At 49.3% G+C, this 16,934-nt stretch overlaps 2 protein-coding genes across 3 annotated transcripts in view; both read left to right on the top strand.

Annotated features, from left to right (window-relative positions):
* Positions 1 to 5,487: 5,487 nt before the first annotated feature.
* On the top strand, positions 5,488 to 10,078 carry Sbk3 (SH3 domain binding kinase family member 3). The gene is made up of 4 exons (XM_021166065.2): positions 5,488 to 5,897; positions 6,381 to 6,531; positions 6,988 to 7,190; positions 9,142 to 10,078. The coding sequence occupies exons 1-4, from the start codon at positions 5,853 to 5,855 to the stop codon at positions 9,826 to 9,828; spliced, it is 1,086 nt and encodes a 361-aa protein (XP_021021724.1). The 5' UTR covers positions 5,488 to 5,852; the 3' UTR covers positions 9,829 to 10,078.
* Positions 10,079 to 12,642: 2,564 nt separating this feature from the next.
* The window catches only part of Sbk2 (SH3 domain binding kinase family member 2), a 7,660-nt gene continuing 3,368 nt past the window's right edge, over positions 12,643 to 16,934 (top strand). Inside the window, exons 1-2 of one of the 2 annotated variants that reach the window (XM_029479911.1) lie at positions 12,643 to 12,876; positions 13,833 to 14,087. In XM_029479911.1, the coding sequence (XP_029335771.1) occupies positions 13,835 to 14,087 (253 nt within the window). In that variant the 5' untranslated portion in view covers positions 12,643 to 12,876; positions 13,833 to 13,834. The remainder of the gene's footprint in view (positions 12,877 to 13,832; positions 14,088 to 16,934) is intronic. The other variant, XM_021165940.2, reaches the window with a different exon arrangement.

Here is a 16,934-nt window from a genome sequence, read left to right as displayed (position 1 = left end):
TTTGTTTTGTTTTTGATTCAGGAGGATCATGTGAGGTAGCCTGGGCTACAGAATAAGACTCTGTCTCAAACAAACAAACCAATAAGTACTGTGACAGGTTTTCGTTATTCTTTCTTCCTATTTCCCTTCCTGTCCTTTCTTTTTATTACTGGTGCTGGGGATGAAATCCAGGGTCTCACACTTGCTAAACAAGCACTCGCGCTTGCGCGCGGATGCATGTGCATGTGTGTGTGTGCGTGTGTGCATGTGAGTAAAAGTGCAGTCCCTGCAGAGGCCAGAAGAGGGTGTCAGATCCCGGAGCTGGAGTTAACAGGCATTTATTTGTAAGTCAGTCACCTACCATGTAGAGAACTGAGCCAGATCCTCTTCCAGAGCATCAAGTGTCCTTAACCACTGGCCTATCTCTCAAGATCCTCAAAGGTGGGTCTTTGGTCTTGGAATATAGATTGAGAATCTATTTGCCATTGTTCTCAAGTTGGACGAGTGATGTGTCAAGTCCCAAAGGGCTATCTGTGGTTATCAGCTCTTCATTAGATAATGCAACAATCTTCAGCTTTCCTCAGGTTGTCAGACAGGTCTGTGACCTCAATAATACATACATACATACATACATATATACATACATACATACACACACACATAGCCTAAAGTCAGGTGGGAGGGCTGTGTGGCACTGCCTAAGGAAGCTCACATTCTTTCTCCTCCTACTGAGGAATTCTTCAAGGCCAAGGCTAGTGCAAATGTGTCACTTCTTGCAAGTGGGGGAAGACATTAACAGGCAGCAACATGTTCAAGCAGTCCTTGCCATGCCTGGGTATGAGAGCACAGGGCTGGCCAGAACCTCCCCTGTGCATCCTCCGATCAGACACGGTGCATCGCATGCCAGACCGCGAGACTCGCTCACAAGGGGAGAAACTGAGCTCATCAATGTTTTGTTGCGCTGCTGAGGGTCAGAGCAAGTCACAGAAGGTCAAACGGGATGCTATTTATACAAAACTGAAAAACAGGCAACATGACACCCTATGGCAGTGATGGATTTATACACACAGGGAGCAAAATGTAGCAAAATCTTTCCCGTTTTAAATCAAGCAGTAGCAGATGCCTCATTAAAGCTAGTGGCTGCTTCTGGGAAGAAAGGCCAAGATTTAAAGAGGAAAAAAGGGTACAAAAGGCTTCAGTTACCTGGGAAGTTTTGTTTCTTATTACGTTTATGTATTTAGTGTGAGGGGTGTGCCTTTGTGACACAGCCCACATGTGGAGGTTCCAGAGCCAGTTCTCTGCTTCCACCAGAACCAAACCCCACCTATCCACTGAGCCATCTTGCCAGCCCTTAAAGTGTCCCTTTCATAATGTTCTTAATAGGAACTGCAAGCACCCTACATCACATGGGAAGAAACCGAGGCACAGAGGCACTGGGACATCCACCAGAAATCCCAAGATCAGCCAGGAAGTTACAAAGTCAGGAAAGGGTCACAGGAGAAGCCCTTGGGGCTGGCATGCAGGAGCACTGAAGGAGGAAGGCTTGGTGCCCAGAGCTTAACTTTAAAGAGGGGAGTGGTGTGTGTATGCATGCACACTCTAGGGCCAGGCCAGGACTGTCCCCTGCCACACCTGTGTGCTGAGGTCACTCTGGGTGACCCCGTGAAGCAGTCGTTGCTAAATGGGGAGGTGCAAAGCTCTCTGGATCATCAGTGAGCTTTGGGGGAGGGCTGTGACAGGCTGGAGGCCTGATGGGGCCCCTCACAGTCTCCTCTCAGTGGCCCAGGCGGCCACCTCTCCAGCCTGACCTTTCTGTTCTGACAGAGCCTCTGTTATACCATCCCTGCAGGCCAGGTTTACACCACTGACCCTAAATCCCCTGAGCCAGGGAGTATGGGTAAGCCTGGAGCTCAGTCCACAGAAACCCTCTGGATGGGAGACAAAGAGTAGCCTGGCATCTGCAGACAAGATGGGATACTGGCACTTGGTGTCCATGACCAACGACTGCTGCTTCGTGCCTCAGTTTCCCTGCCAGTAACCTGAGAATTATCATTCTGATCAGTAGGGCATGTTGGACTTCAGAAACTCTTGAATAAATGAATTAAGAAAAAAAAAAGTGTAGTGCCCAGGACCTGTCATAAAGTACATAACGGTATCACCATATTGTCTTGTTATTTTGGATTTTATTTTTGCATAGGGAACACATACTCATGAGATTTAAAAATAAATAAATAGTGCAAATGAAACAGCTATTTAGAAGTTTCCTGAAAGACATGCATGGATATTTATCTGTTTATAGAGATGCGTATGTGTGTGTTTGCTACATGCATGAGACTATCTGCCAAAGGCGGAAGAAGAAATTAGACTTCCTCTTTCTGTGGATTCCCCGAAGCTGGATTTTTTTATATGTGGATGCTGGGAACTGAACCCAGGTCCTTCGCAACAGCAGCGAGTGTCTTCACAGCTGAACTTTCTCCACCACATAAATTCCTGGGTTTGTTTTTTGTTGTTGTTATTGTCTTTTTAAATTTTATTTTATTTTTCTTTTTGAGATAGGATCTCCCTGTGTAACCCTGGCTGGCCTGAAACTCACTGAGATCTTCCCAACCCTGCCTCCTGACTTCTGGGTAGACTCATGAGCCACCATACCTGCATACGTGCTCCATATGCAGTCAGACGATAACTTGGGGGAGTCAGTTCTCTCCCTCCACAGGTAGGATGAACCCAAAGTGCTCTGGCTGGGCACGCCATCTCTCCAGCCCCACCCCTTGCACACTCCTGCCTTACCTAGATTATTTAAAGGATTTGTGGAGGGTTGTGGGTTGAATCCACACAGGTTGTTGTGGATTCAGAGATGGTGCAGAGACATATACACACAGGCAAAATACCAATACTTATTTCTTAAGAAATTTAATATATAAATGATAATAAAGTTGTAGTTCACCTGTATTTTGTTCTATTACTTTTATTATTTTATATTTTTAAAAAAACGAGCCTATTTACCACACACATACATATATATATAATTTTCATTTCTCAAGAGAGTTGTTTGTTTGTTTGTTTGTTTTTGAGACAGCATTTCTCTGTGTAGCTCTTGCTGTCCTGAAACTCACTCTGTAGACCAGGCTGGCCTTGAACTCAGAGACCTTCCTGCCTCTGCTTCCCAATTGCTGGGATTAAAGGCATGCACCACCACTGCCAGGCTTGGTTTTTGCTTTTCTTTTAACATAGTCTTGCTAAGTTGTTCATTTTGCCCTCAAATTTATACTCCTGCCTTGGCCTCTTAAGTGCTGTGGGTATAGGCAGTCACCACTATACCTGGCTTTCTTAATTAATTAATTAATTAATTAATTAATTAATTAAATTCTCCTGGGACAGTGTTTCCATTTGTCCAGGCTGGCTTACAACAGTCCATGTAGCTCAGGCATTCTTGAACTTAGGACACTCCTGCCTCAGTCCCCCACCCTCACCCCAGGAGCTGAGATTAAAAGTCTACAACACTATACCTGGCCACATTTGTTTATTTGTTTGTGTCAGGTTTTACCATGAATCCCAGGTTAGCCTGGAACTCATTAGCTCTGGACAGCCTCCAGCTCAAGATCCTCCTGCCTCAGGCTCCTGAGTGCTAGGATTATAGGCATGTACCACAATGCCTGGCTTTGCTGGAGTATTTTTGTTTTATTAATTTTATGACATTTGTTTATTCTCTCTCTCTCTCTCTCTCTCTCTCTCTCTCTCTCTCGTGTGTGTGTATCTACACACATTCCATAGCTCACATTTTGGGGTCAGAGGCCACCATGTGGGAGCCAGTTCTCTCCTTCTACCATATTGGTTCCAGGTTTTGAACTCAGGTCGCCAGGCTTGCTGTGAAACTCCTTTACCGGCTGAGCCATCTAGCCAGCCCTGTGTCAACCTTTCCGTGCCTTTGTTACTCTCCAAAATGGAACACGAAAAAGACAAAGATCAAGGGAAATTGTACTTCAGCCCAGTCAGGCTCTTCAGCGGCAACCACCACAGCCAGTTTCCTGGGGATCATTCCAGAGCCTCTGAGAGCTGTGTTGTGTCTTTATTAATAGCCGGCTGTAGTAGTAGTGGAAACTCGAGCGGTGCCGACGTCAGGGCTGTGAGTCACCCAGCCCTGGCACGGACCTGGCTCCCTCTGGCCCCGTGTAAGACGATGCTGTTCTCGGAACCTCAGTTTCCTGCTCCACGAGGCTGGAGATAAAGCCTGACACTGTGGGCAGCTGGAAGCCGGCGTGAAGCCCCCTGCTCTGGCTAGGGTCAGGGCACATTGTAGAGCACAGAGCGAAGCATCTGTGACCCAGTGTCCCCAGCAACTTCTGCTCCCAAGTCCCATGGTGGAATGGCTCTTGGGTCTAGGAAGGAGGGCTGGAGTATGAGGGAGGAGAGCTAGGGTCTGAGAGAGGAGGGTTGGACCCTTTGAGGAAGAGAAGCTGAGGCCTGAATTCCTGAGTATGTGGGAGTCTAGACCCCTAGATCTGAGAGAGAAGGGGTTGATGTGGAACCCCAGGTCTGGTTGTGGAAGACTGAGATCTAGACTCCTGGGTCTGAGGCAGAAGGCTGAAGTCAGGGTTGGCCTCCGTGAAGGAGGAATGCTGAGGGTCTAGATCCCTGGGTCTAGGAGATGAGGGCTGAAGATCTGGACTCCTAGCTTTAGGGAAGCGGGGTTAACGCCTGGACTCCTATATTTAAGGCAGGCTGGGCTTAGGCTTGTTATTAAGGGGCAAGGCTGTGGAAACAGTCCTGGATTCTGGCCTTCAGCACTTCCAGTCCCTGGAGGAAGTTCTGAACCCCGGACCAATTATCCCCGATGGCTTTAAAAGAGCCTCCCCTCCTTTTTCCTCTGCTCTCAGGACTGGCTCTTGGGGGTTCACAATATGTTTCGTCCCCTCTGTCCTGGGACCAGCGCCCAGAGTTCAAGCCGGTCTAAGTTTGGAAGAGGGAGGGAGGGGACATCGGGTTAGGGAGGTGAGGGAGGCGTGTAGGGGGGACAGGATGTCTCTGTCTCTGAGCTGTCACACACACCTCTGCCCAGAGAAAGGGAGGGACAAAAGGCTCCGAGAGACAGAACAAAGAGAGAACAGAGACAACCCACGAGAGTCAGAGAGAAGGAAGTCAGAGAAGAGAGCCTGGGGGTATCCCATGGGCAGCCTGGGTGGATAAGCAGGGGAGAGTGTATAGGGAAGTCCGAGGTCCCAGCAAACAGAGGCAGGGTAGAGAGAGCAAGAGTACCCTGGGAAGAGACAGAGAGAGGGATAGGGTGGTGGAAAAAGAGACAGACAGATGAAAAGAAAAAGAGTCAAAGTTACATACAGAGAGTAAAGAAAGAGAAAGTGAGAAAAATAGAAAAGAAAGATAGAGAGGAACACAGACATTAAAGGGAGAAGGAGAGAGTGAGAGAGAGAGGGGGAGAGAGGGAGAGAAGGAGAGAGAGTGAGAGAGAGGGGGGGAGAGAGGGAGAGGAGAGAGAGGGGGAGAGAGAGAGAGAGAGAGAGAGAGAGAGAGAGAGAGAGAGAGAGAGAGAGAGAGAGATTGATTGATTCAGGAGAGACTACCAGAGGTTGTAGAGAAGGGATTGAAGGCTGAGAAGACACAAAAGAAAGAAATAAGGCAATACAAAAGGGGACACACCCCCCAGAAGGTGACAGGGAGCAGGGAGGGAGTCTGGGGAGTCTTGGGGGACTGGGAAGACTGTTTCAGACAGACAGAGACCAAGGCGACTCTTATCAGCTTCACCAACCTCTCTGGGCAAGGACCCATCGGGGTGCAAAGGGTGCCTCAGGCTGCTTCCTTTTTGGGGAGTCAAAATAAGGGGTGCCTATAAGGGCCAGCTGATACCAGGCAACTCCGAGATGGAGCGCAGGGTCCTCGAGACCACCGAGGATGGGGACACAGAGGTGAGAGGCGGGATAAAAGGGAGGCAGAGAGACTGAGAGAGCAGGAGACAGAGGGAGTGGGGAGGGAGAGGGAGAGAAGGCAGGGAGGGAAGGAGGGAGGGAGAGAGAGACTAAAGGCCCAGATTCAAGGAGGGACAATAGTGCAGACCCAAAGAGTCCCCCAGTGAACAAAGACCAGATCACATGGGAGAGGGTGAGGGGGTCCAGTGGACTAATCACTGAAGCCATAGTAACATGGGTTGAGAACATCTGGCTGCCTCCCTCAAGTGGGGAGCAGACAAAGACCCCTAATTCTGCTAGGACACACAAAAAAACAGGTGTCCCCAGGCAGGGTGACTCACTGTGACTCATACTTCTCTCTAGAGACAGTGACCCCTGTCCCTTGCATCCTAAGCTTGGTTCTGGGCTTGGCCTCTGATCTCTCCCGTTGTTCCAAGAGGCCCCAGACTCACCCCTCAACCACCCAACTCCTTCTCCCCACAGGAGGACACAGCCATGGCCCTGCAGCGGCTAGTGGAGCTAACAGCCAGTCGAGTGACATCAGTGAGAAGCCTGTGTGTACAGTACCGTCTCATCCGAAAACTAGGTTCCGGCTCCTATGGCCGCGTGCTCCTAGCCCAGCCGCGCCAAGGAGGTGAGTTCAGCCACCAAGGGGTGGACTTCAAATTCTCTCAGCATGAGACATCTCAGAGATAAGTCAGACCTGGTGGGAACTCTGAAAATGTAGAACTCTGTGATCTTCTGAGAGATATAGGTCCCCCAGAGAGGGCAAATGGCAGACTCCAAGTCTCACATCACACAGCAAGGCAAGAGAACAATTTCAACTGGAATTCATGTCACTATCATGTCCCTTTATCTTATAGGAAATGGAAGACCAGAGAGGGTAAGTTAGTTATACAAGGCAGCACAGCAGGCTAATATAGAATAGCAGAGCAAATAAGGAAAGATCTGTTTCAATCCACTCTTCACAGATGGAGAAACTTGACTTTCATGAAAATTCTCAGGTTCAGAGAGGTCAAGTGGCTTCCCTAAGGTCCCATAGCAGGACCATGATGTCCCAGGTTCTTATCTGACACCATCTTCCCGACAGGTCAAACTGTGGCCCTTAAGCTCCTCCGAAGGGACTCGGTCCTGAGAACAACGTTCCTGAGAGAATTCTGTGTGGGCCGCTGCGTCTCTTCACATCCAGGCCTACTACAGACCCTGGGAAGGCCCCTACAGACACCTCGATATTTTGCCTTTGCTCAGGAGTTTGCACCCTGTGGGGATCTCAGTGGAATGCTCCAGGAGAAGGCAAGGCTGGAAAAGACTGCTCAGACCCACCTCATCCCTGCCCCCAATTCACTGCCCCATCTAGATCCACCCTGAGACTCCAAATGACCTCCCCATTCCTAATCATCAACACAGATCCCTGCCTAACCCCAGAACTGATCCATATGATGGTCCAAACACAAGCTAGGAGGGGAAGGGCGGTGTTGCCATTAGGGTTGGGAGTGGGTTAGAGCTATTGAGGGGTTGGAGGCTCCAGTTGATGCTGGGGTTGGGAAGTAGGAATAGCTGGAGTGAGGTGAGAGGGTTTATGGTTGATCCCATAGGTGGGCTGTGGTTGGACAAGGGCAGGTTAGCACAGGCAGCGTCTGCTGGACATTTGGGTAGAGCTGAAATGGAGCTTTCTCTAGAAAGGATTCTAGGTCAGAACCGAACCCAGGAGAGTCTAAGCCTCTCTTGCTTTGAGATCAGGTGCATGGAGATATTACAGGGGGGTGCTTGGCTTTGAGATAGAATTAGGGAGTAGAAATAGGGTAAGTGAAAGCAAGGAAGAGAGGGAGGGAGGGAAGATAAGTGGATGGATGCCTGGATGAAAGGATACTGAGTGGAGGACAGATGTATGGGTGGATGGATGCAAGCATGAATGGATGGGTGGGTGGATGAATACATACAGGTATGGATAGCTGGATGATTAGTCTGGTGTACAGATTGATCAATTCCTGGGTGGGTGGACAGATGTGAGGATACATGGATGAATAAATAGATGACTGCATGGATGGCTACCTTGATAGCTGTATGGATGCATAATGCACGGTTAGGTAGGTATGGATGGACAAATGGATGCATGCTTGAATAGTTGCACGGTTGGCTGGTTGTATGACTAACTGAGTGGATAGTTGATGGGTGGATGATAGATGGAGGGATGATGGGTGGGTAGATGATGGATGGATGGGTGCGTGATGGATGGATGAATGGGTGGGTGGGTGATGGATGGATGAATGACTGAATGCATGGATGAATGGATGGATGGATGGATGGGTGGGTGATGGATGGATGATGGATGGATGGGTGGGTGAATAGATGGATGGATGACTGAATGCATGGATGGATGGATGGATGGATGGATGATGGATGGATGGGTGGGTGAATAGATGGATGGATGACTGAATGCATGGATGGATGGATGGATGGATGGATGGATGATGAATGGATGGGTGGGTGAATAGATGGATGGATGACTGAATGCATGGATGGATGGATGGATGGGTGGGTGGGTAAGAGGATAAAAAGAACAAGAAGGAAACCAAGAAGGATGAGAGGTGGGTGTTAGATATGAAAATAGCAGAGTTGCATTTCTGCCTGGATGCAAAGTGGATGTGAAGTGGATGCATTGTTTAATATTGTTGGATAGAGGCCTGGCTGGACAGTAGGACAGACTGATGTGAGGACAGTCTGAGTTAGAGACAAGTTCTACATCAATATGTGGCTAAGATCAGGGTTAACTAGAGGGTTTAGATTCTTACTAAGACATTTAATACCAGCGCTTGGGAGGCAGAAGCAGGTGGATCTCTATGAGTTCAAGGCCAACCTGGACTACATAGTGAGACCCTATCTTCAAAAAAAAAAAAAAAAAAAACCACAAACCCCCATAAAAACAGAGAGGAGGGGGAGGGAAGGAGAGACAGAGAGGGTCAGAGACAGACTCACCGAAAGTGGTAGAGACAGGGAGGCACACAGAAAGACACAGACAGAGAAATAAGTTCTGATTTAAAGGAGGTTCTGTTGGGAGTCACTGGGTCTCCAGACAGAGTGGCTAATCTGAAGAACTTTGAGTGTTTGTGGATATATCAGTTGTCTTTCTGGGGGCTCTGGGTTCTAGACACTCAGACCTTGAGTGTCAGAGTCTTTCAGAATTAAGAGCTGTGTCCAAGATGAGGAAGAGAGCTTGACTTGTTCCCTTTCTCCCCAACTTTAGGGCCTCCCAGAGCTGATGGTGAAGCGGATAGTGGCCCAGCTGGCTGGAGCCCTGGACTTCCTCCACGGCCGGGGGCTCGTGCACGCAGATGTCAAGCCGGACAATGTGCTAGTCTTCGACCCTGACTGCAGCAGAGTAGCCCTGGGTGACCTGGGTTTGACTCGACCTGAAGGCAGCCCAACCCCTGCTCCCCCAGTGCCTCTGCCCACTGCACCACCTGAACTCTGCCTCCTGCTGCCACCAAACACACTGCCCCTGAGGCCCGCTGTGGACTCCTGGGCACTGGGTGTGCTTCTCTTCTGTGCTGCCACGGCCTGCTTCCCTTGGGATGTAGCATTGGCTCCTGATCCTGAGTTTGAGGCCTTTGCTGGTTGGATGACCACTAAGCCCCAGCCCCCTCGGCCACCAGCACCCTGGGACCAGTTTGCACCCCCAGCTCTGACCTTACTCCAGGGACTTCTGGACCTGGATCCCGAGACTAGGAGTCCTCCACTAGCTGTCCTTGATGTTTTAGGGGACAACTGGGGGCTCCAGGGTAGTGGAGAGGGATCCAGAAGCTTGGGGGGTACATCCTACAAAGATGGGGAGGAAGAAGAGGGAGGATCAAGTTTGGAGGAGTGGACCGACGAGGAGGAAGATGAAATCAAAGACAGTGGGGGGATGGAGGCAGATAACAGAGCTTCATGACCAGGTGACTGAGACAGTGGTCAGAACCGGAGCTCTTGAGGCCACCTGGGAAAGGCAGCAGCTGTTCTGGGAGAAGGGGGAACACACTGGATTTGGATGTGCATACATCTCCCTTCCCTGAAGTGCACACACACACAACTGAGGACTAAGGGGTCACAACTGTGTGCTGCTGCAGCCTCATCCCCTTCTCCCCTTTCCATCTTCCTTTTGTCTTCTTTCTTTTTCCTCTTCTTCTTCATCTTCCTCTCCCTTCCTCCATCTCCTCCTCTTTCTCCTCTTCTTCTCCTTCTTCCTCCTCTTCTTATCATCTTTCCTTCTCCTCCCTCCTCTTTCTCACTTTGATTTTCCTTTACTGCTCTCAACTGACTAAGTAGCTAACCTAGAACTTTGGATCCTCCTGCCTCCACCTCCCCAGTGCTGGCATGTACTTCCCCAGTGCTGGCATGTACTTCCCCAGTGCTGGTATGTACCCCCACTATTTTCGAGGTGCTGGGTATTTTTGAGGAACCTGGGGCTTCCTGTGTGCTAGGAAGGCCCTCTATCAACTTAACCTCTTCCCCAACCCCTGAGCATCTTCACAGCCCAAGTTTCCGTTTCTCCTACAGATATATTTCTGTGCTCTGAAATGTTGAATGCTTATCATGAATTCTGATGGGACCACTCTTCTGCAAGAGCAGTGGTTCTCAGCCTGTGGGCTGTGGCCCCTTTGGGGGAGTTGAACAACCTTTTCACAGGGGTTGCGTATCAGATCTCCTCCTTATTAGACATTTACATTATTATTCATAGCAGTAACAACATTACAGTTACGAAGTAGCAATGAAACAGTTTTATCATTGGGGAATTATATTAAAGGGTCACAGCATTAGGAGGGTTGAGAACCACTGTCTAAGACCATGGTGAGGGGGAGCTCCCACCATTTGAGGCACAAAATCCAAACTTGCAGGATCCGATATTATGTTGATCTGACAGTTTCTGGGCTCTGTGTTGGTGACATTGTAGGAATTGTCACACACACAGAGCAAGAGAAACATGTGTGTACACACACCACTACCACCACCACCACCACCCACACGCCACCACACCACTGCCGACAGACACCCACACACCTTATATCCACCTAGTACCTTTGACTTCCATCTTGTCCTACAGAAATGTTCCCATCCCTGGAGCCCTCCCAGATACCTATGTCTACTCTTCCTGTCCTTGTCACAAACATCTGGGATGTGCTTGGGTTTTATTACTTCTAGATCCTTCCATCTTCTGTTTCCACAAAGCCCCAAGTTCTCTGGTTATGAATATCCCAGCTCCATCTATATTCAGGGACCCATCAATCCTGAGAGCCAGGACTAGTTTCATGGCTCTTCCTTTTCCCAAACAGCACACGGACTCCAGTTCTGTGTGTCTGGAGTTCCCAGCTCCCAGCACGAACTAGAACCATCACAGGAATTTATACTTAAAATTTTTTTTCAAGTTTTTCTGTATCCCAGGATGTCCCCTCACTAGGTGGCAGAGGGTACCCTCGAACTTCTGATCATCTGTCGTCCACCTCTCAATGCTGGGATTACAGGCCTGTGTTATGATGGAGATTTACACAGTGGTGGATATGAGCTTCCAGGGGTTCGTGCAGGGAAAACAAAGACTGCAGCCAGAACTACAATCCCAACCAGAAACCCGCACTTTCTAGATTTAAGACTGAGTTTACCAAATGAGCCATGGTGCCCTGGACTGCACTTGGGGACAGGAAAAGGACCTTGAGGACAAAGATGTGGGTAGGATGGATGACTCTTGTCCAAAGCTTTGCTAATTTAGTGATGAATCTTGGGTAAGATGCTGACCTTGGGGCAAGCTGGGTGAAGGGTCCAAGGGACCTTGGCAACTGTGTGACCTTTGTGATTGTTTTTGTAAAACGAAAAATATTTACAAAATAAAAAGTGTATTTTGGACAATGAAGTGAACCCACGTGGTTCTCGGTGCTTTAAACCCAACAGCTGTCCCGCAAAAGGGGTACAGTCATCCTCGATCCCCAGCTGCTCCGCCACCTGTTTCTGGTCCCCAGTCTGAGGTCATTTCTCATGACATCATTTTAGAATCCTCTCTTATTTTGTTCCTAAACAGGACCCCAGTGCATGGCTCCTGGATACACCTCTCAAAAGATTTGTTTGTCAACAGGGCGCCAGAGTCAGGAGCTGGGGAACAGAGCAGATGGGATCAGATTAAATAAAGTCCGAGACCTTTTGAGGGAGGAGGCCAGGGGCTGCACCCCTAGATCTGAAAGAAGGCTAGGGTCAAGATCTCTGGGTCAGATGGAGGAGCGCTGGATTCCTGAGTTTGAGGAAAGCAGTTTCATTCCCGGGATTCCGGGCCTGAGGAAGATGGCTGGGGTCTAGATTCCTGGGCCTGAGAGAGGAAGGCTGCCCCGGACCCTTGAGTCTGAGGGAGGAGGGCTGGGGATCTTGTATATAAGGGAGAAAGGATGGTACCTAGACCCTCTCTAGTCTGAAATAGGAGGGATGCATCCTAGATTCTTCCATCTGAGGAATGAACACTGGAGTGTGGACTCTGAAAGAGAGGAAGCAGAGCTGGAGTTTGCACTTCTGGGTCTGATAGAAGGCTTCCTGGACCCTTGGGTCCGAGGGAGGAGAGCTAAGCCACACTGGTGTGGTCCAGCCACAGCCGGTACTAGGATTCAACACACGATGTCGCTCTGCCCCCAATGGGGGGCAGAAGGGGCGGGGCAGAGGGCGGAGCTTTACGAACCCCCAGAGTGAGGGCGGGACTTGCTCCTGAGCAGTCTGATGCTGGCAGGAACCCCCGAAGTGCAAGGCGCTAACTGCAGTAGTCAGAAAGGGATCAGACAAGCCTTGGAGAAGGCGAAGTCTGGAGCTCTGAGCCCAGGTCAGACGTAGGGCAAGGTTAACCGGCCTGAGGGAAGGCTGCAGTTGAACAGGAAAACAGGTGGCAAGAGTCCTGGCCCCTCGACAGCACAAGAGACACCTTGAAGCAATCGAGTGCTTTAGTGTTGGGGACAGAATCCAAGGCCCAAGTTGTGTGAGTTTTAGAAGTTCCTGGGACAGTAATAAGTTATGGTTTGAAGCCCTAGTCTGAGGGAGGAGGGCTGAGGGCTGGACCCCTGGGTCTAAGGGAGGAGGGCCGAAGTCTGGAAGCTTGGGTCTGAAGGAGGAGGGCCGAGGTCTGGGACCTTGGATCTGAGGGTAGATGAATGGGGCCTGGAGTCCTGGATCTGAGGAGGGAGGGCTGGGGTCTGAGACCTGAATTCGAAGGAGGAGGGTTGGAGTCTATTTCTCTGGGTGCTGGGGTCTCAAGCCCTGGGTCTAGGGATAAGCTGCTGAGCTGTGAGACTTGAACCACAAAATGATTGAGTGCTAAAGGCTGAGGTCCAAGTGACAGCTACAGGCAGGACCCCGGTGTCCCAAGCTGTGGAGAGCCCCACCCTTCCCTGGAGGCAGAGAGCACCTGTTTTCTCTTTGGAGAGAAACTGCTCATCCACTCTGGGCCCAAGTCTGTTTGCTTTGGAAACAAGATGGAGGGTGTCTCGATGACTTGGTTCATCTTTCACCCTCAGGCCACCAGGTGGCAGTGGGAATGGGGGGGGGGGCATCTGACCTCTCAGTTGACCTCACCTCACACAAGCGACTCTTTTCCACTCCTCAGGGTCTCTTACTGAATGGAAATGAATCACAATGAGAAGTGGTGATGAGAAGGTCCAGGTCTAGACTTCCTCAGACCTAGAGTCCATACCCCAGCCCTCCTCCCTCAGACCCAGGAGTCCAGACTGCAGCCCTCCTCCCTTAGACCTTGAGGTCCAGACTGTGGTCCTCTTCCCTCAGGCTCTGGAGTCCAGACCCTGGCCCTCCTCCCTTGGACCCAGGAATCTAGACCCAGCCCTCACCCCTCAGGAGTCAGGTTTCCTTGCTCTTCCTCCCCTAGGCATAGGCTAGCGAGCTCTGAGTCCTGGGCCACAGTCCTTTTTGTCTGTCTTGCAGAAATGCCAGGCAAACAGTCAGAAGACAAGCCAATGGAAGTGCCAGCTGTGGAGGATGGAGGTGATGAAGGCCTGGGAGGCCTAACGGTAGAGGAGCTGCAGCAGGGTCAGGAGGCTGCTCTGGCCTTGGAGGACATGATGGCTCTGAGTGCCCAGACCCTGGTCCAAACTGAGGTGGAAGAGCTGTACGAGGAAGTGCGTCCCCTGGGCCAGGGCCGGTTCGGCCGTGTCCTGCTGGTTACTCACCGCCAGAAAGGTACTGGATCTTGGACACAGGCATGCTGTAGGGTACAGCTGAGAGTAGAGATTTCAGGCGAGCTAGGACAAGTCCAGGGAGTCTTATAAACCTCAGTCAGATCTTCCTTCCCCACTTTATTGTGGGCTGTGCATTTCAGGGAGTTGCTTTAACCTCTCTGAGCCCCAGAGTTTTCCTTTGAAAAGGTGAGAGACCTGGAGGCTGACAGGAAGGCTGTTGTGAATTTGAAGCTGGCTTAAGATTTACAAAGTGAGTTCCAGGTTAGTTAGCCATGGCTGTGTAGAAAGATTACCATCTCAAACTAACAAACAAAGCTGACCTGACAGCTGATAGTTGACATCCCAGTATCCCTGAGATGGAGTTCCTAGAGGTAGAGACAGGAGGATCGGGAATTTGAAGTCATCCTAGGATATATCCAGACTTCCAGGCCAGCCCGAGGTACGTGAGACTCCATTTCAAAACTAGAAGGCCAGGCAGGATGGCTCAGCAGGTAAGGGCACTTGCCGAAAAGTCTGATGACTTGAGTTCAATTCCCCAGATCCTACATGGTGGAAGGAGAGAACTAACTGCCCAAGGTGCCCCCTGATCTCTACAGTCCTCTCCTGACAAATACACAGTCAATCAATCAATCAATCAATCAGCCAATATAAAATTGAAAAGAAAGGAGAAAAGAAAAAGTGTTTATACTTTAAAAAAAAAACGAATGATTTTCTATTATATTACTTCCTACTGTCCAGTCATGCCCACTTACCTGTGCTCTCCCGGATGTTTGGAACTGTATGGACATGTTTTTCTCACATTTGATTTGATGGGCGTTGGTGTTTGTCTGCGGCCATGTCTGTGTGAGGGTGTCGGATCCCCTGGAACTATAATAGTTACAGACAGCTGTGAGTTGCCGTGTGGTTGTTGGGAATTGAACCTAGGTCCTCTGAAACTGTAGCCAGTGCTCTTGATGGCTGAGCCATCTTTCCATCCTCAAACCGAATACATGTTGTATCAACTGTAACATCTACCTTTTCCTCTTTCTTTTCAAATTTTTATTTAAAAAAAAAAAATTTTTTTTGGTTATGTGTATACGTGGGGCCGGGAGGCAGGGGGTGGATTACTGTACATGAGTTCAGTGTCCAAAGAGGCCAGAAGAGGGCAACAGGTTCCCCTGACGCTGGATTACAGGTGGTTGGAGAATGGTGTGTTCTGGGATTTGAACTCTGGTCTTCTGGAAGAGTAGCAATTACTGTTTGGTTATCCAAACCTTTACTTTAAAAAAAAAGATTTATTTATTTTATGTATATGACTACATTGCAGCTGTCTTTAGTCATACTAGAAGAGGGCATAGGATTCCATTACAGATGGGTGTGAGCCACCATGTGGTTGCTAGGAATTGAACTCAGGACCTTCAGAAGAGCAGTCAGTGCTCTTAACCACTGAGCCATCTCTCTAGCCCCTAACCTTTACTTTTATTTCATTTTTAAAATTTTACGTGTGGTGTTTTGCCTGTATTCATACCTATGCACCACTTGCATGTTTGGTGCCCCCAGAGGCCAGAAGAGGACATGTGAGCCCCTGGGACTGGAGTGACAGATGACTGTGAACTGCCATGTTGGATGTTGGGAATTGAAACTGAGTTCTCTGGAAGAGTCATCCCTGCTCTCCATCCCAAGCCCTCATTCCAGCCTTTCCTTTTTAACTCTTTCCTGCCTTTCTTTCTCAAATTTTTTTCAGACAGGGTTTCATGCAGCCCATGATGGTCTCAAAACTGCTACGTATCTGAGGCTGGCCTTATCTGATTGTCCTGCCTCTGTCTCTGGCAAGTGCTGGGATTATAGGCATGCACCACCAGTCCCAGCTTGTGTAGTCTGAGGGATGGAACCAGAGGCTTCCTATATCCTGGCCACGCGATCTTCCAAATAAACTACACTCTTAGCCTTGAGTAGATCATAAAAGCAGTGATTTTCAACCTGTGGGTCGAGACCCCTTAGAAACAACCCTTTCACAGAGGTCACCTAAGACCATCAGAAACCACAGATATTACATTATGGTTCATAACACTAGCAAAGTTACAGTTATAAAGTAGAAAAGAAAATTTTCAGTTGCGGGGGGGGGGTCGGGGGGGTCAGTACAACATGAAGAGCTGGATTAAAAGGTTCCAGCATCAGGAAGGTTGAGAACCCCTGCTTTACAGAGATAACATGGGGCTATTCGGTGGACTCCAACACAGTCTGACTGGTATCGTGCAAAGAAGAAAAGATTCTTGAAGTCAGGATCCTTGAGGACTCAGGGAGAAGACAGTAATCTTCAAGGTATGAGACCCTGTCTCAGAAGAGAGAGGGGGTGAGCAGGGCTGAAGATGTAGCTCAGTGGCAGAGTGTTTGGGCCTGGCATACGTGTGGCCCAGAGTTAAATCCCCAAATCTGAACAAGAAGAAAAACACCTCATCAAGTTTCAGCATCGTGCTGGGTAAATTCCTGTAATCCAGCATTCACAAAGCAGAGGCAAGAAGAGCTTTGCCTACACATACGTATGTGCTTGGGGCTCACAGAAGTCAGAAGGAGGCATTGAAACCCACAGAATTGGTCTAGCTTGAGAGAGAGAGAGAGAGAGAGAGAGAGAGATCACCCACAGATCATTGAAATGGCTCTGCAGGTAAAGGTACTTGCCTCAAAAGTTGTTCCACCCAAGTTGAATTCCTGGAACCCACATAAAGGCAAAGGCAGAGGGCAAAACTGACTCTACAAAGTTGTCTTGTGATTTCTACATGCTCAACATGCCACGTACAGGTTCATGTACATTAATACTCACTCTCTCTCTCTCTCTCTCTCTCTCTCTCTCTCTCTCTCTCTCTCTCTC

Source organism: Mus caroli, chromosome 7, assembly GCF_900094665.2.
Source record: "Mus caroli chromosome 7, CAROLI_EIJ_v1.1, whole genome shotgun sequence".
Lineage (NCBI taxonomy): Eukaryota > Metazoa > Chordata > Mammalia > Rodentia > Muridae > Mus > Mus caroli.
This window is presented reverse-complemented; position numbering and strand designations above follow the sequence as displayed.

Excerpts from the sequence above, each read along its gene's own strand:
- Sbk3 (XM_021166065.2), top strand. The coding sequence starts at position 5,853 with ATGGAGCGCAGGGTCCTCGAGACCACCGAGGATGGGGACACAGAG. Across the intron at positions 5,898-6,380 it reads CCGAGGATGGGGACACAGAG|GAGGACACAGCCATGGCCCT; the intron begins GTGAGAGGCGGG and ends TTCTCCCCACAG. Across the intron at positions 6,532-6,987 it reads AGCCCAGCCGCGCCAAGGAG|GTCAAACTGTGGCCCTTAAG; the intron begins GTGAGTTCAGCC and ends TCTTCCCGACAG.